General features: G+C 42.9%; 1 protein-coding gene across 6 annotated transcripts; it reads left to right on the top strand.

The window, feature by feature from the left end:
* Nucleotides 1-559: 559 nt before the first annotated feature.
* On the top strand, nt 560-25,317 carry Zbtb1 (zinc finger and BTB domain containing 1). Of its 6 annotated transcripts, XR_007978352.1 has the most exons (4): nt 560-655; nt 14,212-16,119; nt 17,563-17,629; nt 23,895-25,317. XR_007978352.1 is itself a non-coding variant. In XM_052185638.1 (3 exons), exons 2-3 carry the CDS (start codon nt 14,228-14,230, stop codon nt 23,929-23,931), a joined length of 1,929 nt encoding a protein of 642 aa, XP_052041598.1. In that variant the 5' UTR covers nt 560-655; nt 14,212-14,227; the 3' UTR covers nt 23,932-25,317. The 6 variants fall into 6 exon arrangements, 5 of the variants coding, with proteins under 5 accessions (XP_052041598.1, XP_052041599.1, XP_052041595.1 ...); XM_052185638.1 differs by lacking the exon at nt 17,563-17,629; XM_052185639.1 differs by lacking the exon at nt 23,895-25,317 and having other exon boundaries at nt 17,563-17,733.
* The last annotated feature ends 1,002 nt before the right edge of the window (nt 25,318-26,319 follow it).

The raw sequence follows: 26,319 nt of genomic DNA, 5'->3' as shown, positions 1-26,319 counted from the left end.
GGGGGGCACGGGGAACGGGCGACCCCGAGAGGACAGGCTTTAGGCTGGACGGGACCAGGGTGTCAGCCCCCCCAAAGCGTCCAGGGTGGAGCGCGGGGGCGGGTCCAACTGCGGGGCCCTGCGGGGCAGGGGTCTGACTCCTGGGTAGAGGGCGATCAGCATCCAGCCCCGGGGGAGTCGGGAGGATCCCAGTGGCGTCCAGCTGTGCAAACGAGAGAGGGGCGAGAGTGCTGCTCAAGCCGCCGCCGCCCGGGCGCCCGCGCTGCGGGCAGTGCCAGCCTCCCCGGCCCGACGCAGAAACTTGTTGCAACCAACAGGCGACCGCGGGTGCCCCTAGCCGCCAGCGGCGGAGTGGGTGGGCGGGCGAGAGGGAGGGGAAGGCTGGCGGACGCCGCCGCGAACTGGTGGGCAGACCCGGAGTCGCCGCGTAAGCGGGGCCGGCTCAGTGCGGTGCGGCAGGCGCGGCTGTGCGGCAGCGGAAGTCCTTTGTTGCAGCGCAGTCCCTGGCAGAGCCGGAGTGTCTCGGCGCAGCCCAGCCGAGCGCCGCGCGCCGTCAACTGCAGCCCGCGGCCCCCTCGCCTCCGCCCGCCGGCCCCGCGGCCCCGCTGCCCTAAACTCCGTAAAACCTCCGCAGCCGCGCGTCCCACCGCGCCCGGTGAGTATCTACCAGTCGTCGGGGCTTTTTGCGCAACTTTGGCCGGAGCTGGGCCACGGGCCTGGCGGAGTGCGTGGCCGAGGCGGCGCCGACCGGTGCGGGAAGCCGGAGCGTGGAGAGCGCGCGGCGAGGAGCCGGTGGCGGGGTCTGCCGAGCGGCTTTGCTCGGTGCCGGCCATCAGTCCGGTGCGCGCGGCCTCTCCGGGTCCGGGACGAATCCCCTCTCCAGACGACTTCCCAAATTACTTCTTTTCCCTTTATTTTATTTTGTGGTGGGGGGAGGGGAGGTGGAGGCGGGAGGCCGCGCTTGATTGACGGGCCCAGAGCGCGCTTCGCTAACTTCCAGCTGCGGCTGGGCGGCCGGTGGGAGGGGAGCGTCCCGGAGCTGGAGGCCGCAGACTTGGGCGCGCTCCGAGGGAGGAGGCGGCTGGGCCGCGCGGATTCCTGCTTCGCTCTTTCCCACCCCCGCTCCTCAGCACACACGCTTTTTGTTCGGGTCCAAAGTGGTAGGTCTCGGGGTTTGGGTTTTTTTCTGTGTACGAGATTTTCCCCCCCGAGTCCGGAAAAAAAAGTGTTTTTTGCCTCCAGTGGTGGGCGCTTACAAGTAGAAGTTTTGGTGGAGGCGGTGAGCTAGTTGGGTGGCGATCTGGAGTCCTTGCTGCTGAAGCGTGCAGGCACGCTTGGATCTTGGATCTGAGCTCAGCCGCGGCTCCCAGGCTCCTTTTCCACCTTAGCCACTTGTCCACGTGATCTGAGGGGTTGACAAGACATTTTCCAACTCGGACGCGTGTAGAACAGGTTAATGTAAGTTGTTTTCTGGAGATAGGGTATTTGTATGTGTGTGATCATGTTCCTAACTCGAGTGTTGCCGTGACGGTACACGTAGATTCTCCACTGGTCAGAATGTATTTCCGTACAGTATGTATCGCCGCGGCAAGCTTTTTCCCTTTGACACTGGAATCCACAAAGCGTTCCAAGCATGTTTTCCCCCTCTTTTGAGACAAGGTCTGGCTAGGTAGCCCCGGATCGCTTGGATATAATTCTCCTGCCTCGGGAAATCCTAAATTCGGGGGTGATAGGCGTGCTCCGAGGCACCCTAAAGCCGATTGGGGAAATAGATGTAGTTCTTATGAGAGCTTGAAAGCAACCATGATTTCTAAAAGATATAAAATAAGATTCTCTGGAATTTTGTCACTTCAAGTGGATATGATCTGGAGAAATGGGGAGAATGAAGGTACAAGAGGCTGAAGCCCGAAAGATGGATGGCTGGTCAATCCATCAATCAACCCAGAACTGTAAAACTTCCCTTTTGAATCACTTGCTGTTATCTCCTAAAGTCTCAGTAATACTGAGTGGCATTGGTAGCTACATGAGGTGTCTTCCTCTTAAAGAAATAGACGGACCTAATGTAGACGAGGTGAAATGCCTTTCCAAAGGTCAGTACTTAGAAATTCTGCAGTACAGTGTTGTGTTACAGTCCCTTGCACTTATTTTAACACGAGAATTTATCCATTGACAGCAGAGTTTTACTGGGTGTGGTTGCACACACGCCCATAATCCCAGCCCTTCAAGAGGTTGGATCAGAGTTTGTGGCTAACCGGGCCTGGCACACATACTAAGACCCTTTTTTCAAAAATCAAAACTCAGGGCTAGAGAGATGGCTCAGCGGTTAAGGGCACTTGCTTTTCTTCCGGAGGAACTAAGTTTGACTCCCAGCACCCATCCCAGGCAGCTCACAACCACCTGTAACTTCATTTCCAGGAAGCTCTGGACTCCAGAACAACTGTACTGGTGCACACACCCCTGCCCCCACATACTCATAATTAAAAAAAAAAAAAAAAACAACCCAAAGCGGCAGTTTTCACGATGCTGAGTAAAACCTGGCTGAGCAGTCTTTCCAGCTGGCTGTGTTCTTCCTCACCGTTATGCCTGCTGGTTTGTCCCACTGCGGCTGGGATGTCAGGAATTTTAACCAGGCCATAAACATGGCTTCCTGACCTTGTAAGTTGGATTTTGGTGTTTCAAGACAAGTGTTTCTCAGAGTGTCCCTGTTTTGGCACTCGCTCTGTAGACCAGGCTGGCCTCAAAGGCAGAAATCCACCTGCCTCTGCCTCCCGGAGGTCAGGATTAAAAAAACGTGACCACCACGTTTTCTTTTGTTTTGTTTTTTAAAGTTGTATTCTCACTGTTTGGTCTAGGGCCAGCCTTAGTTTTCTGTCCTCCTGCTTCAACCTCTCACCTAGTGGTGGGATTATGGGCCTGCACCACCACTCCAGGCTTCTGACCTTGTGAGGTTTTTTTTTTTTTTCCCCTAAAGCTGGGTCTCACTATGTAGCCCTGGGTGAGGTAGAACTCTAGACCAGGCTGGCCTCAAACTCTTAGGAGATGTGCCTGTTTCTGCATCCACAGTGCTAGGATTAAAGGCTTGTGCTGCCAGTCCTGCTCATGACCTTGTTTTTATTTCACGGTAGCTGCCAATGTCTGTACCTTCTGCTTCCTCATTCTTCCACTTTTGTCAGTTTCTGGTACAATTGGGGGCCTTTTCAAAGTGTCCAGTGTTCCTTGCAACATGAGTCAGGAAAAATGTCGCTGCCTTCTATTTTTTTAAAGGCTTCTTCTCAAGACAGGACACAGACTTTGCCTAAAAGAGGGGGGAAAAGTTTGTGTTAGAATGCAGAAAAAAATATTTTTAGGCTGCAATCTGTTTTTTTGGGACGGTTGAATATGTAAAACATCTGTTTGAAGTTCACTTAGGTCACTGAAGTATTTTTCGATGGTTTCTTGTGGTAGTGTCTCTGGTGATAAAATAATGAAAAAGCTTCGCTATTCATTGGTGTGCTTTTATGTGAGCCTCATTAAGTTATTTATGCCTATTTTTCTCAAGGTGGAAATACTTTTTCAATGATAAAAGTGCATGCTCTTTATAAAAGTTCAGACTATACTAAAGTACATAAAATACAAAACTGAAAGTCACTCTGACTCCCACTCCCCAGAGATAATCACGCGAACAATCAATTCCTTGTTTAAAACCGTGAAGGCAGCATCAGAGCATCTTGCTGTGTGTGCCTTGCCCCGCCTGTGCCGGTTCGTTTACGGCTCATGCTCTCTTCTCATAACTCAGATTGCTGAGAATTCCCAGATGTGGGGGGAGGGGCGTGCATCCAGCTGATGTCACATTCTATAACTTGGTAACATGTGAGCCGTTTTTTTTGTTGTTTTTTGTTTTTTGTTTGTTTGTTTGTTTTTCAAGACAGGGTTTCTCTGTGTGGTCCTGGCTGTCCTGGAACTCTCACTCTGTAGACCAGGCTGGCCTCGAACTCAGAAATCCACCTGCCTCTGCCTCCCCAGTGCTGGGATTACAGGCGTGCGCCATGTGAGCGTTTCTTTATGTTTGGTAGGGCTGCTGTTTTAGGTTAGTCCTCATGCAGTTCACCCTGGTGGGCGTCTTCTCACCCTAAGCAAATGTTGCAGTCTCTTGTCTGATTGTCTTATGCAGACTACGATCACTAAAACAAACCCTCCCAGTGGAGAGAGCTTCTCAGCTCATCATGGGGAAAGAGTAGGTACACTTGGCATGAAGGCCACTGCCAAGATATCCCTGTGCCTTTTTGTGATGGTGTGGGTTCCTCAGCAACAGCAGCCAAAGTTGCAAGAGAAACTTGATAGAAAGGAAATAAGAGGAACAGCGGCATTAGCCAGTGTTGTTTGAAGTCTTGGTGCAGGAAGGCCTGGCAGTGTGGGATGAGGAAGGGCAAAGATTTCTAGCCTGAATTCCGCCCACATTTGACATCTTACATATTTAAGGTAGATTTCTAAGTATACTGATATTTTGTCCTGTATTACAAAGCTACTTAGCCCAGTACATTCAAGGTGGATGAGCTGTGAAGTCGATTTCCTAGTAAAGCTTCAAAATAGCAGGTACAGATTTAATCACAGTAGTTACTTGAAGGTGTTGAGGACATGCTGCTTTTTTTGAGGGGGGGGGTCTCTCTGTGTAACATTGGCTGTCCTGGAACTCACAGAGATCCATCTGTCTCTGCCTCCCAAGTGCTAGGATCAAAGGCATGTGTCACTAATTGCTTTCTTTTGGGGGGGGGTACTACTATGTGAATATAAATTGTTCTCATAATCATATTTGAAGGCTTGGAGATATGACTTAGTAGGAGATTGCATGCCTATCATGCCTGAAGTCCTATGTTCAGCCCCCAGCACTGCAACTATAATAATGAATATTAAAAATTAAAGAGTAGCTAGCATGACTTTAATCTTAGCACTTAGAAGGTGGAGGCAAGTAGTGGATTTCTGTGGTTTCAAGGCCAGCTTACTATACATAGTTCCAGCCAGCTACATAGTGAGACCCTGTCACCAAAAAAATAAATAAAGTAAATATTAAATAATAAATTGCTAATTCTATTAGTTTCCTGTGTGAGGTGCATGTCGTCCTTCGAAGAGCTAACTGAGGAGTTCCTTCCCACTTGAAATTGCCAGCAGTGGGAGTGGGCATGGTGGTCAGCAGATGGAAAAGGAGATGGGGAAGGGGGTGCACTCTGCGTGCCTGCGAGATAAGATAGTGAGAATGCTGGGCGCTTGTACTGTGATGGAAAGAGTGACTGTGGGAGGCTTAGAATGTTCCAGAGGGGCGCTTCACTGAATACTCATACCCAGAAAATGGTGTCTGCGTTACAGAAACTGAAACTACATTTTGAATCAAGAGTTAGGGTTTCAGCCCCAGCTTCTGTTTACAAGATGAGTAGTTAACTACCGCACATGTCCTCTTCAGTCACAAAATAAGGATAATTAAAAGGCTAACTCAGGGCATTGCAGGAATCTGTTCACTAATGTCTGAGTTATTAAAAGTTTCAGTGACAGCCATAAGCAAAAACTGATGAGCAAACTATAACTTGCCCATTTCAACATTTATTCCTTGAAAAAACTCATTCAGTATCAATTAAATGTCAAGCAACTCCTAGAAGCTAGGGGTTGTAATAATGCCGGACACAACACCTTCATCTCAAGGAACATACAACCTCCAGTGTAGATGAGCGGTCTCTTGCCTCCCTGTGGCTTTTGCCGAACAGAAAAGAGGTGCCTGCCTCATCCTTCAGGATGAGGAAAAGAAAGATTTCCCAGAGATGGTTCTCAGAAGGGAATGAGATAGGAATGGCCGCTTTCACTTTCCACAGGTTTGGGATGGGGGAAGTCCTAAGAGATTTAAGGCTTAGGAATGGAATTATGTTTAGAATGGATTTTTTTTTTACTGGTACTTTTTATTGGGTTTTATTTCACTTATTTTAATTAGATAAAACTTTGGAGTTTAACAGCTGTGGTAGCACATGCCCTGTTGATTCCGGCACTTGGAGGCAGAGGCAGGCTGATCTGTAGAGGCCAGCATGACATACATGGAGACCCTTTCTCCAAAAAGGAAAAAAAAGTTCTCTCAGTTTTGGTTAGAACTTAGAGAAGGCACTGGAGCTGTGGAACTGGAAGCCGTGTTCTTCACTGACTTACAGGCTCTGCTAAGAGGAGGAAGCAGATTATGTGGCGCTCCCTAGCGAGCCCTGTAGACAGCAGCTGATACTGAATACTTCAGTTCTAAAACGGCCGGCCTTCGAGTTGTTAACAATTGCGGCAGACAGTGTGAGTTCACAGACTCAATACTTTAGAATAAGTAAAAGGACTACAAAGTAAACTCTAACAATACTACATGCATGCCACGTGCTGGGGGGACCCACTGGGTGGTGTAGCTGCTTTTAGGTCAGAGGTGCCTACACTGCTGCCCTCTAGTGTTCAGGAAATGGCGCTAGTGCCTCTAGTTAGAGGGTTAAAAATGGATATGTAAAATACCTTTGCTCTTACACCGGCGAGAAAGCAGAGTTCAAAACTCCGTTTTCTTTCCTCTGCCTTCCGTGTGAGGAAAAGGAAAGACATGGGATCCAGTTGAACTTACAGAAATGACTCCTTCATCTTAGTCGGTGACATTTATTATCCACTGACCTGCCATGAAGCCAAAAGAAAATTTGGTTACCTTCTACATAGTACATAACAAAGGGCCTCAAAGAAGTAAATTATGTAGGCTTGTTCACTGCCTATCGGATATTAAAATGTTGGACAGCAGATCTGCATGCCTTTTAGAAGTGACAGCTGTTGGCTTGACCAGGGGAACAGAAACAGACAGAGAGCAGCAGTCTGAGTTTTGAGTAAGTGTGAACGGTTCCTGCATTCGGCAGGGCCTGTCAGTGAGAAGTCAGGTGGCACGGTCACAGGCCCTGATGGAAACAGGAGGACGGAGACCTAGGGCTGACCGCCAGCCACGGAGACTGCTTAACCTCGTAGAGCAGTGTTTCTCAACCTGTGGGTTGGGACCCCATGGGGGGTGGTCGGATGACTCTCACAGGGGTCACAGGTCTTCTGCAAATCAGGTATTTACATTATGATTCATAACAGAAATAACTTTATAGTTGGGCATCACCCCGGCATGAGAAACTGTATTAAAGGGGTGCAGCCTTAGGAAGGCTGACAGCCACTGTCTTAAAACCTGGATTTGCTTTCTGATCTGCAGAGTAGTAAATTGAGCTTGACTTTTTTTTCATGAAATTTTATAAATTGTGTTCAGTAGGATGACATTAGCTTTTTAAAAAATTAGATAGCCAAAAACACTGTTGTTGCTAGTTGATGCCAGAGGCCTCGGCTAGGTGTGACTGCCCGGCTTTGATGGTTGAGAAGTAGGATTCAGGGGCCGCAAAGTTTCCTGGGAGTTACTGAGAGCTAGAACTGGTACCCATATCTAGTAGTGCCTGCCTCCAGGACTTGTTTTCTTTTTCCTTTCACTTAACAAACACGTGCTAAGTGTGAGCCATGTAGGAAGACTGTTGACCACAAGAACACTAAGGCCTTTTAAGCATTGTCCCTGTCCTTGAGGACTCGTATAGTGGGCGTTACTGTACCATTCTGCTCCTTCCATGGGGAGTGCTAATGACACAGCATACTCCAGCATTGTTAAGACTGAGACAGGGCACATGGTGGCTTTAACAGACTTTTGGGTGTGAGCACAGAATTGAGCGACCATTTATAGCATTGTTTCTATGGGAATGTGTGTTTCAGGTTCCAAATAACTTAAAAATGAGTTGGAACATTATCCAATTATAAATTCAGAACTTCCTGTACTAAGTACTGAATTTAATAGCTAGCCAGAATGCCTAGTTTAAATAGTGAATAATTTTTGCGTTTGTCACTTAAGTGATAAAAACCTGTTATCTTGAGGAATCTCTACAACCGATTATTGCCACAAGTGTCTGTCTTCTCTCTCACTGTGTGGCCCTGTGGTGTGGAACTGCTGGAACTAAAGGTGCACGCCACCACTACATTATGTACATTTTTACACACCCTTATAACCAGGCAAAACCTGCTATTTACCATTCAAGAGATTTATCCACAGAGAAAGTTTACTATGTCCATGAGAACTTTTCTAAATATAGCTTCTGCAAGCCTGGGGGTATAGCTTGGTGACAAATTTGCTTACCCAGCAGGCCGGAAGTCCTGGGTTCTGTCACAAGCACTTAGTAAACCAGGCATGGTGGTGCAGGGCTGTAATTCTAGAGCTTGGGGGGCAGACAGTAAGATGATCAGAAGTTCAAGGTCATCCTCTACTACAAATAGAGTTCAAGGAAAGCTTACGCTATGTGAGGCCCTGTCCTTAAAAAAAAATTGTCCTAGTACCCTTAGGGACCATGTCAGTAAAGACAGCCTCATCACGTGAAACTGTCATTCTGAGGAGGCTTAGCACCTGAGTTCAGTACCTGTACCCAGTTCATAGTTGATGTTCTTTGCCAAAGACCACACTAGAAAGTACCAAAAAAGTTTTAGTACCATCTGCGGTACATAGGAATGCTTGTCTATAGTCCCAGCACCTAGTTTACCTCAGTTAACTATATTCTGGTAGAATGTTTAATAGTCCTAGATGTTTGGTTTTTATGAGCTAAGACTCTTGAACTTAGATTAAGATCTGTTTTCTAAGCCGGGCGGTGGCGGTGCACGCCTTTAATCCCAGCACTTGGGAGGCTGAGGCAGGTGGATTTCTGAGTTCAAGGCTAGCCTGATCTACTGAGTGAGTTCCAGGACAGCCAGGGCTACACCGAGAAACCCTGTCTCGAAAAAAACATTTTTTTCTATAGGTTTATGACTGTCCGAATTGCTTAATACAGTTGATGAGTTTCTTGACCATTTTGACATTTAAAATAAGCTGCTAAACATTTTCAAAGTAATTTTCAATTGTAGTGTAAGACGTACTGGCTCTCTGCCCCCTAATGCTGGTACTGACCTGGGTATGAGACCTGTGAGTGCAAGGTGAGGGTTTGTCTTTCTGGCCCAGCACACCGGCCAGCTGTGATAAAAGTGTTCTTCGAGGGACAGCCAGTAACAAACAAATACAGTAGCAGATTTTAATCACAAAAACCAGAGCAGATAAGATATAAGGACTCTTTATGTAAATAAACTTCTTGATGACTGGAGACATGGCTCAGTGGTTAAGAGCACTGACTGCTTACAGAGGTCCTGTGTTCAATTCCCAGCAACCACATGGTGGCTCACAGCCATCCGTAATGGGGTCTGATGCCCTCTTCTGGTGTGTCTGAAATCAGCTACAGTGAGCTCATATACATAAAATAATTTCTTTCAAAAAAAAAAAAAGACTTCTTATAAAGCTTATTAAATTTTGGTGACTTTTTTGTTGTTTGTTTGTTTGACAAAACAGGGTGTCACTGTGTAGCCATTGACTGGCCTGGAACTCACCATGTAAACCAGGCCTTTGTTTGGGACTCTCGAATCTCGCTGTCTGCCCTCCCAGTAATGGGATTAAAAATCACATTCAGCAGTGTTTCCTTTGGATCTGTTTATTTTATTATTTTGTGTGCATGAGTGCTTTTCCTCTGTGTATGTTTGTATACCACGCATGTGCCTGTTGCCCACTGAGGTCTGAAGAGGGCATCATCCCCTAGACCTGGAGTTGTGAGTGCTAGGAATTGAATCCAGGTAGGTCCTCTGTAAGAGCAAGTAGTTCTCTTAGCCACTGAGCCATCTCCCTAGTCCTACCATTTTTATAAGTCATAAATTAAAAATTAAAAAGAAAGCACACTTCTTGGAATTTGAGTGAAATTGTTTAATAAAAGCAAATGCTTAATACAATTTCCTTGTGGGGGAGGGGGGGAACTTGCTGTCCTGGAACTGAGGGACCCTCCTGTTTCTGCTTCCCAAGCACAAGAATTGAAGGAATGTGCACCACACCCAGCAACTTTCTGTGTCTCACAGTAGGGTGGACGGACAGGAACTTGACTGCGACTGCGGGGTTTACCCCTCCCTGCCCTGGGTTCTTGTTCTCCAACACAGTGTGCTGCCTTCTTTAGAGCAGTCGCTTCCTGATTGCATGCTGTGTGAAAACCCTGTAATCTAGGGAAGAAAACAACTCCCTGTGTTCTCGGCTTTAGGATGCCTGTGCCCTTGCTGCTTTCAGTGTTGTATACAGTTTCTGATTTATTGAATGAATAAATGTGCGTCAGAGAGCTTTAGAGGCGGAACTGATTGAGGAGTGCTTGCTTGGGTTAGTGCAGAGTACGTGAGTTTTAACTCGTTGAAAAGTGGTTATAGTTTACATGTAATTGGCTTCCTATATCTATTCAATTTTGTTAGTGGCCAGATCAGTGTTTTTCATTTAGCTAAGAAGGGTCTTGGAGGCTTTTTTTTTTTTAAACTATCATTTCTTTTACTTGGAAGGAAACTTATCTCGATAGATTTACCTCCTGGTGCTCGGATAACCATTGCCGCCATTGCAGCTGAAGCAGGTATTGTTTCCGTTAATTATTACTTGGCCAGCGCCACGTTTTACACATTAGTTGTGTGATTCTTTGTGTTTGTTGTTGGAGTCATTGTTGTTATTCCCACCTTACTACTAGGGCAAAGGACTGTAAGCAGGTTGTACAGTGGGAGAGGACGCGCCACTCCCCTCCCTCCCCCCCTCCACACTTTCCCCACTCAATTTCACCCCTGTTCTGTGTGGGCATAACTGGGTTCCACTCCGGTTTTTTTTTTTTTTCAGTTTCCAGTAACTGTTACTACTAGAAAGTTTTTTTAGAGCTTTTGATCCTTTTTGCTTGTTTCTCTTTAATTTTATTAAGCCTTTCCGTGAATCCTACAGCAGAATGACCTCAAAATCTCATCCTTCTTAAGTTGGACTTGGGTCGCTGCTGGCTGCTGTTGTATATTTTCTTACCTTTGCATTTGGTTGTATTGCTGTGTAGATTTGTTTTGTATAATTTTTTTTAAAGACTTATTTTTATGTACGTGAGTATACTGTTTGCTGTCTTGAGGCACACCAGAAGAGGGCATCAGATCCCATTACAGATGGTTGTGAGCCCGCCATGTGGTGGCTGGGAATTGAACTCAGGACCTCTGGAAGAGCAGCCAGTGCTCTTAAAACCACTGAGCCATCTCTCCAGTCAGCTGGGGGTTTTTTGTTGTTGTTTTGTTTTGTATGGGTACAGATTAAAATCTGAGACTAAAATTTAGAAAACTTTTTTTTTTTAATACCTCTTTAAAACGCACTTATGTGCCGGGTGGTGGCGCACGCCTTTAATCCCAGCACTTGGGAGGCAGAGGTAGGCGGATTTCTGAGTTCAAGGACAGCCTGGTCTACAAAGTGAGTTCCAGGACAGCCAGGGCTACACAGAGAAACCCTGTCTAAAACAAAACAAAAATGCACATACACAAAACAAAAAACAGGGTCCAACTATTTGCACTTGATTAGCCTAGAAAACTCTGGGTAATCTAGGCTGGCCTTGAACCCAAAATCCTCCTGTGCCAGGCTTTGATTATATGTTATGTGCACTTTTAAGTTGGATTTTATTTTTGCTTTGTAATATAATTGAACCTTGAGGATTTTAAAATTTCCCCCTCTTACCCAAAATTAACTCACTATATTAATAATTACACTGTCCATCAATGCTGGAACATTACAGAAAGGTCTACGTACTATGATACTATTTGAGTTAAACTACCTTAAAAGTAAAGTATATGCTGGGCATATAAGTACACTGTTGTAAGTCCACAGGTTTTTTTTTGTGTGTGTGTGCTTTTGTTTTGTTTTTAAAGATTTATTCATTTATTGTTATATCTAAGTACACTGTAGCTGTTCTCAGACATACCAGTAGAGGGCATCAGACTCTCCACTACAGATGGTTGTGAGCCACCATATGGTTGCTGGGATTTGAACCCAGGACCTTCGGAAGAGCAATCAGTGCTCTTAACCGCTGAGCCATCTTCCCAGCCCCTTGTTTTGTTTTTTATGTTCATTGATGTTTTGCCTGTGCGATTTATGTCTGTGTAAAGGTGTCAGAAGCCCAAGAACTAGAGTTACAGACAGCTGTGAGCTGCTGTGTGGGTACTGGGAAATGAACCTGGGTCTTCAGGAAGAGCAGCCAGGGCTTTTAACTGCAGAAGGAAATTTACAGTATAAAGGTAGATAGATACTGTCTTCCCAAATAACCATTGCTTCTTTTCCCCTTAACCACATGGTGAGAAATAAAAGATGTATTCTGACTACAAACTATTGGTGTAATTTCTATATAACCTAATAAAGTTTTGAGGTTTTTTTTTTTTTTCTGTTTTTTGATACAGAGTCTCACTATATATACCTGGCTGTCCTAGGATTCACAGAGATCCACCCAAGTGATAGGGACTTACTTCACCGAGCCCAGCAGGTTCTTTAATAGAACTTTTTATTTATTTTTAAAAGCTTTTTTATTTTAGTTGATGTGTGGGTATTTCGTCTGTATTTATGTATGTGTACTGCATGTGTGCCCTGCCCATGGAGACCTGAAAGGGCATTGAATGCCCAGGCTCTGAGTTACAGGTGGTTGTTAGCTGCTGTGTAGGTGCTGGGACCCAAGTGTGGGTCTTCTGTAAGAGCAAATTGTCTTATCCACTAAGCATTCTCCAGCCCTAATGAACTTTCCTGTGACATTTCAAGCAGATATGAAATGACCGTCTGTGGCCCTGCTTCAGTAGGTAACAGCCAGTCTTATATAGCTGTAGCCCTCATTCGCTCCCGCCTCAGTTTTGAGGTTTATTTCAAATACATAACTTCATCTAGAAGTACTTTTAAACATTTACCTAAAACATATGAGTTCTTAACCCCAGGTGGTAGTTCACACATGCAATCCAGCATTCAGGAGGCTGAGTAGAAGGATTCAGAGTCTGAGGTTAGGCTGGGCTACATGGAGTGAGTTCCAGGTAACTGCCCACAGAAAGGGACTGGAGAGAGGGCTCAGCAGTTAATGGCTCACTGCTCTTGCAGAGGACCCTGGTTGGGGTCTCAGCACACAAAGACACTTTCATCCACCTGTAACTTCAGTTCAGGGACTATAACGCCCTCTGACCTCCACAGGCTCCTGCATGTATGTGGAGCACATGCATATATACACATGAAATAATTTTTAAAAACTCAAAGTGAATTCATAAAGGGAAGACTTTTAGCACAGTAAGAAAAAAAGGCCCATATTGCGCTTTTAAAACTCCTTACTATCGAATCACTCAAAAGGCTTTTAAACCTGGAATACCCAAAACATAATCTACACATCAAATGAGGTACAAGAAGAAAGGAAGAGTGGCCCCTTGTTCTGGAAAGACTCAGTGAAGCAGTATTCAACAAAACCAGAACGGGGAAGTGGGAAGGGGTGGGTGGGAGGACAGGGGGAGAGAAGGGGGCTTACGGGACTTACGGGGAGTGGGGGGGGCTAGGAAAGGGGAAATCATTTGAAATGTAAATAAAAAATATATCGAATAAAATAAAAAAATTATTTACTTTTATAGTTTGTATCTTTTGAATTAATGTCTGGTCTCTTTCAGATTTATTATGTGTTTTCCCTTTAGGATGAGAATAATTTTTGTGTGTGTATATGTTCATTTTTGTACAGAGGCGCGCCCATGTGAGTGTGTGGTGTGGTGTGGTGTGTGTGTGTGTGTGTGCGCGCACATGAAGGCCAGAGGTCAACCCCAGGCGTTGTTCCCTGGGTGCTCTGTACCTTGGTTTTGAGACAGGGTTCTTGTTGGCTTCGAGCTTCCCTAGTCGGCTAACTGGTTGCCGCAGGTCTCGGGGTCGGCCCCATGCCGGCTTTTTTAGATGTCTGATCCTGTAGTTCTCCTGCTTCCTTGTTCGTTTGTGTGGATACAGGGTCCTGGCAGGCCTGCTTGCCTCTGCCTCCTGAGTGAGGCTGTAAGGGACTAAAGACTGCCCCGGCACACCAGACACGGCAGAGCCTGGCCCTCATGCATTCTAAGACAAGCGCTTCACCAACTGAGAGATCTTGGGTTTGGATTTGTTTTTAATTTAAAAAAAAATGTATTAAGGATTTTGCTTCCGATTCCTTTTGTTCAGTATGAGAAAACTGAATAAAAGACTAGGAATTTTCATCTTCAAACTTTTGCTTTATTAGTGTAGAAAGGTCATGCTATATTGTCCTTTCTAAGTGCCTTCCTGCTACCTGACTGTTGTGTTTTTGTTTTACATAGGTCTAATCAATAGAAGATGGCAAAGCCCAGTCACAGCAGCTATGTCCTGCAGCAGCTCAACAACCAAAGAGAATGGGGCTTTCTGTGTGACTGCTGCATTGCTATTGACGACATCTACTTCCAGGCGCACAAAGCGGTCCTAGCTGCCTGTAGCTCCTACTTCAGGATGTTTTTCATGAACCATCAGCACAGTACTGCACAGCTGAACCTCAGCAACATGAAAATCAGCGCCGAGTGTTTTGATCTCATTTTGCAGTTCATGTATTTAGGAAAGATTATGACCGCTCCTTCCAGTTTTGAGCAGTTCAAAGTGGCCATGAACTACCTCCAGCTCTACAATGTGCCTGACTGCTTAGAAGATATACAGGACGCAGACTGTTCTAGTTCAAAATGTTCATCTTCTGCTTCCAGCAAACAGAACAGCAAGATGATTTTTGGGGTGAGAATGTATGAAGACACGGGGGCTAGAAACAGCAGTGAAGCCAGCAGGTGGTGTGCGGAGCCCAGTTCCACAGTGAACACACCGCACAACAGAGAGCCTGAGGAAGAGTCTTTACAGTTGACGAACTTTCCTGAGCCGCTGTTCGATGTGTGTAAAAAAAGTTCTGTGTCCAAGTTATCTGCTCCAAAAGAACGTGTGTCACGACGCTTTGGGCGGAGTTTTACCTGTGATAGTTGTGGATTTGGCTTCAGCTGTGAAAAGTTACTAGATGAACATGTGCTGACCTGTACCAACAGACATTCATACCAAAACACGACAAGAGCATACCACCGAATCGTAGATATTAGAGATGGAAAAGATAGTAACATCAAAGCTGAACTTGGTGAAAAGGATTCTTCTAAAACATTTTCTGCACAGACAGACAAATATAGAGAAGACACCAGCCAGGCGCCTGATGATTCAGCCTCGACCACTGGAAGCAGAAAAAGCACCGCGGAGTCTGGAATCGCTGGCGAAGAAAAAAGCAGAGCTGCTGAGACAAAGAGAATTATCATCAAGATGGAACCAGAAGATATCCCCGCAGATGACATAAAAGACTTTAACATCAAAGTTACTGAGAAAGACTGCAACGAGTCCACGGACAATGATGAATTGGAAGATGAACCGGAAGAGCCATTTTATGGATACTATGTTGAGGAAGATGTTGGCATTAAAAAAAGTGGTCGCAAAACCCTAAAGCCTCGGATGTCCATCAGTGTGGATGACAGAGGTGGCTTAGAGAACATGAGAGCCCCAAACGCCACCAGTCCGGCACAAGAGGACGCCGAGAACGCGTCTTGTGAGTTGTGTGGACTCACGATAACTGAGGAGGACCTGTCATCTCATTACTTAGCCAAACACATTGAAAATATCTGTGCATGTGGTAAGTGTGGACAGATACTGGTCAAGGGCAGACAGCTTCAGGAACACGCTCAGCGGTGTGGGGAGCCCCAGGATCTGACCATGAACGGGCTCGGGAATGCCGATGAGAAGATGGACATGGAAGAGAACCCCGACGAGCAGACGGAGATAAGGGACATGTTTGACATGCTGGATGACTTCAGAGACAGTCATTACCAGATAAACAGTCTCCAGAAAAAGCAGCTGTTTAAACATTCTGCTTGTCCTTTCCGATGTCCCAATTGTGGCCAGCGTTTTGAAACTGAGAACTTAGTGGTTGAACATATGTCTAGCTGCCTAGACCAGGATATGTTTAAGGGCGCCATCATGGAGGAAAACGAAAGAGATCACAGACGGAAACATTTTTGTAATCTGTGTGGAAAAGGATTTTATCAGCGCTGTCATTTGAGAGAGCACTATACTGTTCATACTAAAGAAAAGCAGTTTGTTTGTCAGACATGTGGAAAGCAGTTTTTAAGAGAGCGCCAGTTGCGTCTGCACAATGATATGCACAAAGGCATGGCCAGGTACGTCTGTTCCATTTGTGATCAAGGAAACTTCCGAAAACATGACCATGTGCGGCATATGATCTCTCATCTGTCGGGTGGTGAGACTATATGCCAGGTCTGCTTTCAGATATTCCCCAATAATGAACAGCTGGAGCAGCACATGGATGTTCATCTGTACACGTGTGGAATATGTGGAGCAAAGTTTAATTTGAGGAAGGATATGAGATCACATTATAATGCCAAGCATTTGAAAAGAACCTGATGGGTTTCCACTGTACAGATGTTTAGTTGGTAGGCAGAACACCAAAGCAAAAGGATATGAGCTATTTAGGACTGATTTTATAACAAGTGTTGGGGAAATTTTCAAGGCCCTTTTACTTTGAACGTTTTTTGTTTAGGACCTTAAGTATATTTTAGGCATTAAATGTTTATCATTTTTGTTGTTTTTGAGAACATTCTTTGTTCCTAGTTTTCTTAACTACCATTAAAATTAATTTTCGATGTAGACTATAAGTGGCTTCAATGACTATTAAAACTAGTTGGGTTTTTTTGTTTTTTTGTTTTAAATCAATAGGTGATGACTTTGCTGTTTCTATGTACTTTCATTTTAAGGCTATCCTATGAAATTTTAAACCCAAGATTATTGACCATTCCTGCTTAAATTTTTAAAGAATTTTAAAATAATTATTTAAAACTATCCTACTCATTTTTAACTTCTTTTTGTTTTTTGCTTTTTGGGTTTTTGTGGGGAGGGTTGTTGGTGGCTTTTTGTTTTTTGGGAGGCTTTTTGTCAGTTGTATAGTGGGGTGGCTACTATTCTCCCTTATAAATGAAATCTATATTCTTAAATTGACAAACTTATTAGGCAGGTGAGATGCACTGAATCTAACCTTTAAGGTTGACATGGGCTCAATCTTGGCCTGAGATTGATGGACCTAAAGAAATTCCTATAAATGAACATTTCCTATAATTGATAAATGTTATCATTTAATAATCACATTTAAAACTTATATTAAGTGTAAATCCCAATGACTTTCCCTCACTTGAGAAATTAGTGGGGATAAGCCATTTTGTTTTGTGATAATGAATTTAACTATGATAGTTAATTAAAAAAGACATCTTGTATTCATTAAAATATTTTAATTTAAAACTATTCTGATTTCTAAAGTGTGTTAGTTTATCAATTATTTTGTTTATAAATAGACTTTAATAGCTCTTCAGGAATATGACATCTAAAGAAAAATGATTTTTCATTTTTAAAATTACTTTGGAACTGAGATTTGAAAAAGCTGCCATGTATATTGATAAATCTAATAAAATAAAGAAATCAATTATAAATCTGGTTGTTCTATAAAATAGAGTGCACAGAGGTGTGTTGTGTTTTACACTAAGATTTGGAGAAAATGTGTTGTGGCAAATTACAGTTTATTACTATGCTTTCTATATCATTTTCTGTAAAAGATACAAGATTTGAGGACTATAAAATAATCACAGCATATAAACGGAAACAGCTGCTTCTACTTTTCAGGTAAAGTAATCATATTGTTAGCTGTTGACAGGGTCTATATCAGTTACGTGTGAACTAAAACACTGGCAGAATAACCCACCAATAAACACATCTATCAAATAGAATGCCTTTTAATGTGAATTGCTTGGACCACTCTTCTTAATACCGAAAGGGATTTTAGTTAACATCTGTATTTAGAAGTAATACTTTGATTGTGGACCACAGTTTAAAAGCATTGCTCTTTGCTCTCATGATATTTTTAAGATATGCAACTCATATTTTCACATGCTATTTGCATAAAAGTACAAGTTGCCAAGAGAACAGAGAGAAGTGTTGGCTAGTGCAGGATGAGTTGAAAGTCCAGGGTGAGCACAGAGCTCTGGGGGCGGGTGGGCAGGTGGGCACTTGTCGCAGTGCTAGTGAGGACTAGTGGGTGGCTACACAGGCCGGGGACAGTTAACCATGGCCCTGAGTGAAAGCACAAACCACGAGTGAGATCTTGAGTTGCTGTTGTGTTTTGTTTTTGTCACCTTCCCCTCCCCAAGCAGGTATGTAGTTAACAGAAAAAGCTTGAAAAGTTCGTTTTAAAATGTTTTGAATATAATGATTTAATGAATACTTAAAACTGAAAATGAAATATGAGATGTATGTTTGATTACTACTAAGAACCTGATAACTGTTCTCTAACAAAGCCAGACATCAAAGAGTAGTATAAAGAGAGAGAGGAGATAAATGCAAAGGAAATGTTCAAATTGTATGGTGTCTGAGGGGACCCAGTCTTCTTGTGGTCGCTTTTCCTGTCAGAATTTCTGTTGAAAAGGTTTGCCCACAGTTAAAGTCATTTCCCCATTTTGAGGGAGGAATCCTCATTTTCATTAGAGAGGCTTAATTTACTGTTTTAGTGTGTGCTAACAACAAATTAGCAAGAAAGTGTATAAACAGAGTCTAGCTTTGCCCAGCTATGTTGATGATGATTTTTGTTTCGTTGCTACATAGTACACATGGGTTTGGGCACTAAGCCACAGGGCAGCACGGGCTTCTCCAAGCAGCGTGCATGATTTTCTTTAACAAGACAGAGAGGACTCAGGTAAAGTTACTTAGATTATAAGATTAAGGTGATTGAAAAACAACCACTGCTTCCTCTCACCTTCCTTCCTGGGAGGGTCCAGAAAAATTCCACCTCCTTTGCATATTGCCTCTGTCTCCTCGGGTGTTGGTTGTCAAGGCTGGCATGGAATTTGCCTGCTGCTTCTGACTTTGATGCTTCATACACATTTAGGATCCAGATTTTCAGATCTGGAGGGGAAAAGAGAAACCAGAGAGGCATAGCATAACACTTCATTTGAAGGCCCATTTCTGGAATTTCTTAATAAATAATGAACAGTCTTAATTGGATCTTTTTCCCTGGTCCAGATCAAACCCAGAGCCTCAACATGCTAGGCAGCCATTCTCTCCTGAGCTATTTGCAGGAGTTTCCCTTTTGGAAACAGCAAAAACCCTAGAGAAATAATCCAACTACTACATGGATAGATAAATTTTTTCGTAAAGACTGGACCTCAGAACTTATGTAGAAACAAGGGAGCAAAAGACTAGGACTCAGCCTCTCCCTTGTCCTTTGGCTCAGGACTCCTAACCCAAGAGCATGCCTCCCCTGTTGTAAAGATGTGAGCTAAAGCATTAAGAAACTTTGGACTGGAAGTCCCGGTTCCTTTGGCCGTCCTTCGGGAGTGCTGGGATTGCAGTAATTCACCACCATACCCAGCTAATTTTCCATATTTTTAAAGTGAAAGTTTTCAGAGAAATGATCCACATGGGTAACATGGTATCTAGCAGATATTAATTAATATAAAGCAATGAACAGTTTGACTCTGAGCAAAAAATTAATTAGAAGAAAGGAGGCCAGAGGATACTGGTTAGAGATTTAAACTGAGTGTGTTTAGACCTGTAACCCAGCGGGCAGAGAGGCCAGATGAGGTTCAGGGTCAGCGCTTGAGTTCAAGGCCATGTTGGTCTTTACATAGTAAGACCTTCTCTTAGAAAAATTAAAGATACTCATGAATACAGCTTGTTAAGACAGGTCAATAATGGGCTTGGAAGTCCATGATTCGGCTTGAAGCAAAAATATGAACAGAACTGGGTGTGATCTTGCACCCCTCTAATTCCAGCACTCAGGAAGCAGCGAGGGCTACACAAAGAAACTGTCTGAGAAAACTCAAAACAAAACAAAAAAAGCAGTGTTAAATTTGAGCATACGCCAATATATAGACATTGTAGAGGGAGGTATAGGCTCTCAAATCTTTTGACTAGGCTAACACAACTGTAACTGTGATATACCCAATGGAATAGTGTTTATGAGCATGCCATGGATGTGCCCCAAAAAGCCTGGTGGTGCTGGGTGGTGGTAACTTTCTCACTGGTTAAGCAATATTCATTTTATTTCACTAAGTAAGCTCTATATTATCTAGATCTCTGAAAAATCTTCCTAAAAAGCCAGCCAGCATAATAGTTTAATATCAAAAAGTAAAGCCTGTCACTAACAAAAGATAAAACAGTGCCAAAAGAAAAAGACCAGAACATGTATGTGTACATATAGCTGAAAAGTTTAAAATTTGACATGCCTGATTTGAACCAGGTTTATCATAACTTAAAAGCTGGTTATGATGGTACATATTTAAAAACACAGCATTTGGGAAGTTAAACCAGGAGCACTAAGGACTGAAGGCCAGCCTGGACTATGTGGTAACCTGTCACAAGTTGTTTGAAAGAAAGTTAAGACAGATCTCTGAGAACAGGCAGAGCTACACAGAGAAATTCTCAAAAAAAAAAAAAAAAAAAAAAAGGAAGGAAGGACGGAAAGAAAGGGAAAGCAAGCAAGTGAGCAAGCTCCCAACCCTAATCCTATTGATCTGTTTTGATCAGTTCCTCAAATGTGTTCAGCCTCTCTTTTCCAAGTGCAATAAAATTGGAAAATTCTCTACCATTAACTAGGAGTGCAGAGTAGTGGCAGGTAAGGGGGGCATGTTTGTAGAATCCTATTCTCAGGGTTTGGTAGCTGCGGCTCAGTAAACTAGGACAGCAAGCACGGGTGCTAGAAAGCTTTTAAGTGACCCCATCCTTGCTGTTTAGCATTTAAAGTTTACACACACCCCGCCCCATTAGGAAAGCCTGTGTGCCCCGCCCATAGTCAAGGGCTCTGTGATCCCAGCATCCATTGTTTCCATACTCTATACTCTGGCGTTTTGTGTGCATAATTGTAATTAAGCTTCACCACCTTTGAGGTAAGTACGATAGCTTTCCTGATGGGGGACTAAGGACCAGAGACAAGCTTTCTCCTAAAGTACAGAAACCGTATACATTAGACCTGGGGTTTGAACTTTAATCTTTGACTTAGACTACTTCTTGTCCATAATCATGAAGTTCCGTTTCATCTACAAAGAAGTGCCTCTCAGCATAGGACACACATAAAGATCGTGTGAGGCTGTGCTCCTTGGTCATCTGTCACCGGTGGTGCCTGGTAAGGAGGCTGGGACTAGTGGGATCTCAGGAACAATATGAGGGAGAGTCTTGAGAGTAGAAACCCAAACTTTTTTGGTTGTTTTGTTTGATTTGGTTTGTTTTTTTTGAGACAGGGTTTCTCTCAGGAGCCCTTGCTGTCCTGGAACTCACTCTGTAGACCAGGCTGGCCTTGAACTCAGAAATCTTCCTGCCTCTGCCTCCCAAGTGCAGGGATTAAAGGCATGCGCCACCACCGCCCAACTTAGCCAAATGTCAAGAGTCATTAAATGAGTTGTTTTAGACATAAATGTGACATTCTGAGGGAATTTTTTGATTTTGCTTCATTTAAACTTAAAATATTTGGCAGGATGATTACTTCTTTAGGGGCTCAACAATCAGTTGAAAGTTGGTTTTGGGTTCAGATTTCACATGTCTGTCTGGGGCTTCTCTTTCTCTACCGTTCCTGCTCTTTGCGTGTTAATGTCTCCACAAGCCTCTATTTCCTCATTGGTTATGGAACTAATGAGCTGAAGAAGTCAGATTGCTTGAGCAAATCTCCCGGAGGAAAGAGCAAGATAACAGACTGGTTCCTCTTTTTTGCTTTCACAGATGTGGAAACTCATTTTTCCTTTGACCAGCAAATACCCCTCCCCCACTAGTATAGTACTGTTGCTTTGCTAAAGGAATCTGCTTAAACACAAAAGTTGATTGGTTTTACAGTGTATAGTCCCATTTCTGAAGGTATCTATAGGTGTCCAGGCAAGCGCCTTGGGTGGTCTTATTACAAAAGAAGGGAGAGATGGCCCCGAGGTGACAGCTCCTTACCACCCCAGTCTAGCAGCACTTGAAAACAAAAGTAGTTAAGTAATGCTTTGAGGAGGACAATATGCAACATTGTTTAAGTAACAGAATAGAGTGGAGAAGGTTCTGTGACTAATACCAGTATAGTCATTTTAGGTGGCCTGCTCTTTACTGCTCTGCCAAACTCTAGGACACATTGGTAAGGATATGATGTCAATAAAAACATGAAACTTGGCTCTTTCTAAAGGCAAAAAGGGGTCTCAAGGTTATGTCTGTCAGTGACAGTTGGTAAGTAGAAATTATCCAAAGAACAGTAACAACTTGTAACTCCATACTGATTTTGAACCAACTTATTACAAACATTCATATGTATATACCTATACAAAAGTAATTGAAGTTAGCACTGAGTTTAAATATCAACTTCCTTTTAGTCAGGAGAACCAAATTACTGAGGCAAATTAGTAATTATGTTCTTTGTATCAAAGCCCACCCAGATCACTGAGGGCAGAGGGCCATTGTAACTGACAGGTTACAGTGTACATGTCCAATTCAGTACATGTCCAATTCAGGACATGGTGTCATTCGAATGTGTCAATGTGCTGATTATCAAGCTAAGTATAAAAGCATAGGAAAGGCTAGCACCAGAGGAAAGTTACAAAAGACATTCCAGAGCCAAGAATAATAATGATTTTGTTTAAGAAATTTTGAATTTAAAAAAGGGGGGGGTGGGTATTGTGGCATGTGCAGACCACTGAGTTCAAGGCCAGCCTGGTCTACAGAGCAAGTTCCAGAACAGCAAGAGCTAGAGAATCTCTCTCTCTCTCTCTCTCTCTCTCTCTCTCTCTCTCTCTCTCTCTCTCTCTCTCTCTCTCTCTCTCCTCCCCCCCCACTCCCTCTCTCGTGTATAATGACCTATTTGAAAGGGGACTAGAAGCTGTGCAGTGGTGGTGCACGCCTTTAATCCCAGCACTTGGGAGGCAGAGGCAAGATGGATTTCTGAGTTCAAGCCAGTCTGGTCTACAAAGTGAGTTCCAGGACAGCCAGGGCTACACAGAGAAACCCTGTCTCAAAAAAAAAGGGCGGGGGGGGACTAGAATTAAACATACAGCCTTAAAGCCATACTTAAAAGAATGTTTTTCTCCTAAAACCAACGGTTTATACCTGGTTATTCACTCTATCAAATTAATAGAACTAGGGGCTTGTTTTATTTTGAAGACAGGGTCTTAGGTTACCCAGCCTTGTTTTGAACTTCTGATCCTCCTGCCTCTAGCTCCCAAGTGCTGGTGTCACTAGTGTGTATGCCACAGTACTGTTTCTGGTGAAGCAAACTTAAACACACTGATTATGAAGATCACCTTTTCCTTCAAATGTTCATGTTCCCTAATGTGAGAAAAACATTTTAAGGGACTTTTTTTTTTTTAAGGATATTAATATAAGACCAAAATAGTCCTGCAAAAATATCACTACCCAATACTAGGGGACAGTTAGGAGAGTTACAGACCTAGAACTAACCCTGGCCACATATGTACTTGGTTTTCATTTGCAGAGGATACACCTATTTGGAGAGAGTAATGTTTGTGTGGTGGCTGCAGACTAAAACCAGGAGCATAACAATGTATCACATCTGTGTGTCAGATGGTGCCAGTAGCAAACACATTGTAAACTGTCTTGTTTGAAGGGAAGCACTTCCTTTGTCTCACTTGTGGCGTCCTATTTGTCATACACTGATGTATCCAGCCATCCTTACTTAAATCCTATGAATAATCAAAATAAAAGGTGCCTGTATTGAAGATTCTGCCAGTAATAATACTTTATATTTGGGAGGTGCAGTGCATTAGATTTGATAAATCAATCTGACTTCTAGGAGCTGTTCTCTGGTTCCTACCCTGTGCCAAAGCTAACATATTACAACCTAAGCATGATGTTGTCTTGTAGAGCAGTTGACCTGTGATACTATTTTTCTTGAGTTTTGTCTTTTTCTGTGTGGCAGTGGTGCAGTAGGGCCTTCTAAGCCTCTGGAGAAGTGACAAATCTGAATTTGGAGAGAACATGGGGAAGAATCATTCTTCAACAGATAATCTTTAAGTGCAGACCCAGGAAATCAGATCTGACGTGGCACCATCTTTTCTGTCTTCCTGACAAACGTCATCATCCCCAAAGTTCCAGTTGCAAAGATCCAAGGAAACTCAATAAAGATCACTTTGGAATCACTTTGTTGTAACAAAACTGATTCACGGTGACTCTCCCAGTACTTATGGGAAATCTGCTAAAGAAAAGTGACTGTAAAAGTCATGTGACATCGATGATTAAAGCTACACTAAAATGAAACTTTATGTCATGTTATCTTCATGGATCTAGAATAATAGGGCTTGCTAGACTACTTACATACATTCTAAAGGGAGATAATTATGTATTTCCATAAATATATCATTCTAAAAGTAACCAGAATTATAGCTTATATATTATGAAATGTAGTTAAGCAATTTAAGAGGATACTAAAAATATCTGTAGAGTGTAAGTAAAAAGAGATGGAGAAAGAAAATCCAAGGCCAGTTCTTTACAGGATGATGTAGCTATTATGGAAGTGTAACACTAGTTTTCCTTTCTCCCTGGGTACCAGTCGCACACTTGCCTGTGAATATTAGCAAAGCTTCTTTCTAAGTCTCTTGAAGAACAGAGGAGCATTATTATTCAGCAGTGGTAGATTTCCACAAATCATACCTTATTTTCTTCTGAACTTATTTACACTAAAACCCCATAGTGTAGAATAAATTTCTGTTGATCTCAGAACTAGTGTGTAGCACAATGCTCCTCTTCAAATCTCAACATAAAAGTCAGTGCTAAGTGCAGTGGCAACATGTTTATAAAAATCCCGTCCCGAGGAGAGGAGTTAGTGAGAGTAGAGTCTGGCTGTGACTACGAATGCTTTGCTACACATCCACTCCTTAACCATATGAATCTTATGATCATATTATTTCCTTATTGTGAATATACTTCTTTTTACTTTTTGTTAACTATGTGACTAAGTACTTATTGCTTTTTTGTGTGTGTAATATCAGATGTTTAAATGCTTGCTTTGTTTTCATGCAAAATTTTTCAAATATTTTAGTAAGTTACCCAAAGAAACCTGTCTTAGAAAATAAATAAAGGTGGCACACAGCTTTAATTCCTTTAGTTGGGAGGCAGAGGCAGGCTGATCTCTGTAAGTTCTTGGCCAGCCTGGTCTACATAATGAGTTCTAGGCCAGCCAAGCCTATATAATGAGAACTTGTTGTAAAAAAAATTTTTTATTAAAAATAGAAAAGTCTAACTCTGAGATAGTAAGAACTTGAATACTGTTCTAGAATCCTTGCCTGAAAAGTCAGAGACAGAGTCCACCATGGTAGGATAATAGGAAGAGAGGAAAGAAGAGAAATCCCCCCAAAGAGCAAAGCCAGAAGCCAGGCATGGTGACATTTGCCTGTAGTCCTAGCACCTGGGAGGTGGGAGGGTCAAGAAAAGTTCAGAGTCAGCCTGGGCTACAGAGTGAATTCAAAGCCAGCCTGGGCTACCTGAGACCCTATCACAAACAGACAAAACATTTTCCAAATATATGACTGCTTTAAGAAAAAAAGGCTAGACAACACCAGAGTTAATCTCTGTAGGGAGCATAAGGAAGCATATAGACACAGGCTTCCTAAAATACCTAGAAAATAGAAAACTTTCCCAGTAATTAAACAAGTCAAGATAGAAATGATTCAACAATTTTTGATTATGTTTTTATCAAACTAGATTTACTAAAGAAAATGGCTTGGATTTTGACTGTACTAACCACATGTGTAATGAGTTACAGTAATTATAAGTGGCACAAGTCATAATGTGATTATTTTCTGTATGTTATTTTAAATGGAATTTTTGGATTACATACAGTTATTTTTGTTACATTTAAAATCCGTTGCTTTTACCTAATAAAAGTTCCTCCTCTACATTCAGAAGTTAAACTGTCTGTACATTACTTTATTTGTATTGCATTGTTTAGCAACCTGATTCTTTTACAACATAATTAGTCGGAGAAGTTACCAGCCTCTCCTGTTCTCTAGTGTCACTGTGATGTCACCAGAGGTGGCCATGTGTGGCCCAAAGAGAATTAGCTAAAATGTATTGCTGAATCCTGTTCTTCTGTTTATTTGTTTCTGATACAAAGAATGATTAGAAAATGCTATTTCATGGCAAACCTGAAATAAGTCAGAGACAGAGTTTATCCCTCAGACAAAATAATGATGTATAAAAATCTGATAAAACTATTAACTCTTTGACTTCTTTACTCAAAATAGCAAACATTTTATTATTCAAAGAAATAACTTATCCAGTATAATTTGCTTTCCTTATTTTCAGGTAAGGAATCTTATGGGTCGACAATAATGAGTATTTGGTCT

Source organism: Apodemus sylvaticus, chromosome 6, assembly GCF_947179515.1.
Source record: "Apodemus sylvaticus chromosome 6, mApoSyl1.1, whole genome shotgun sequence".
Classification (NCBI taxonomy): Eukaryota; Metazoa; Chordata; class Mammalia; order Rodentia; family Muridae; genus Apodemus; species Apodemus sylvaticus.
This window is presented reverse-complemented; position numbering and strand designations above follow the sequence as displayed.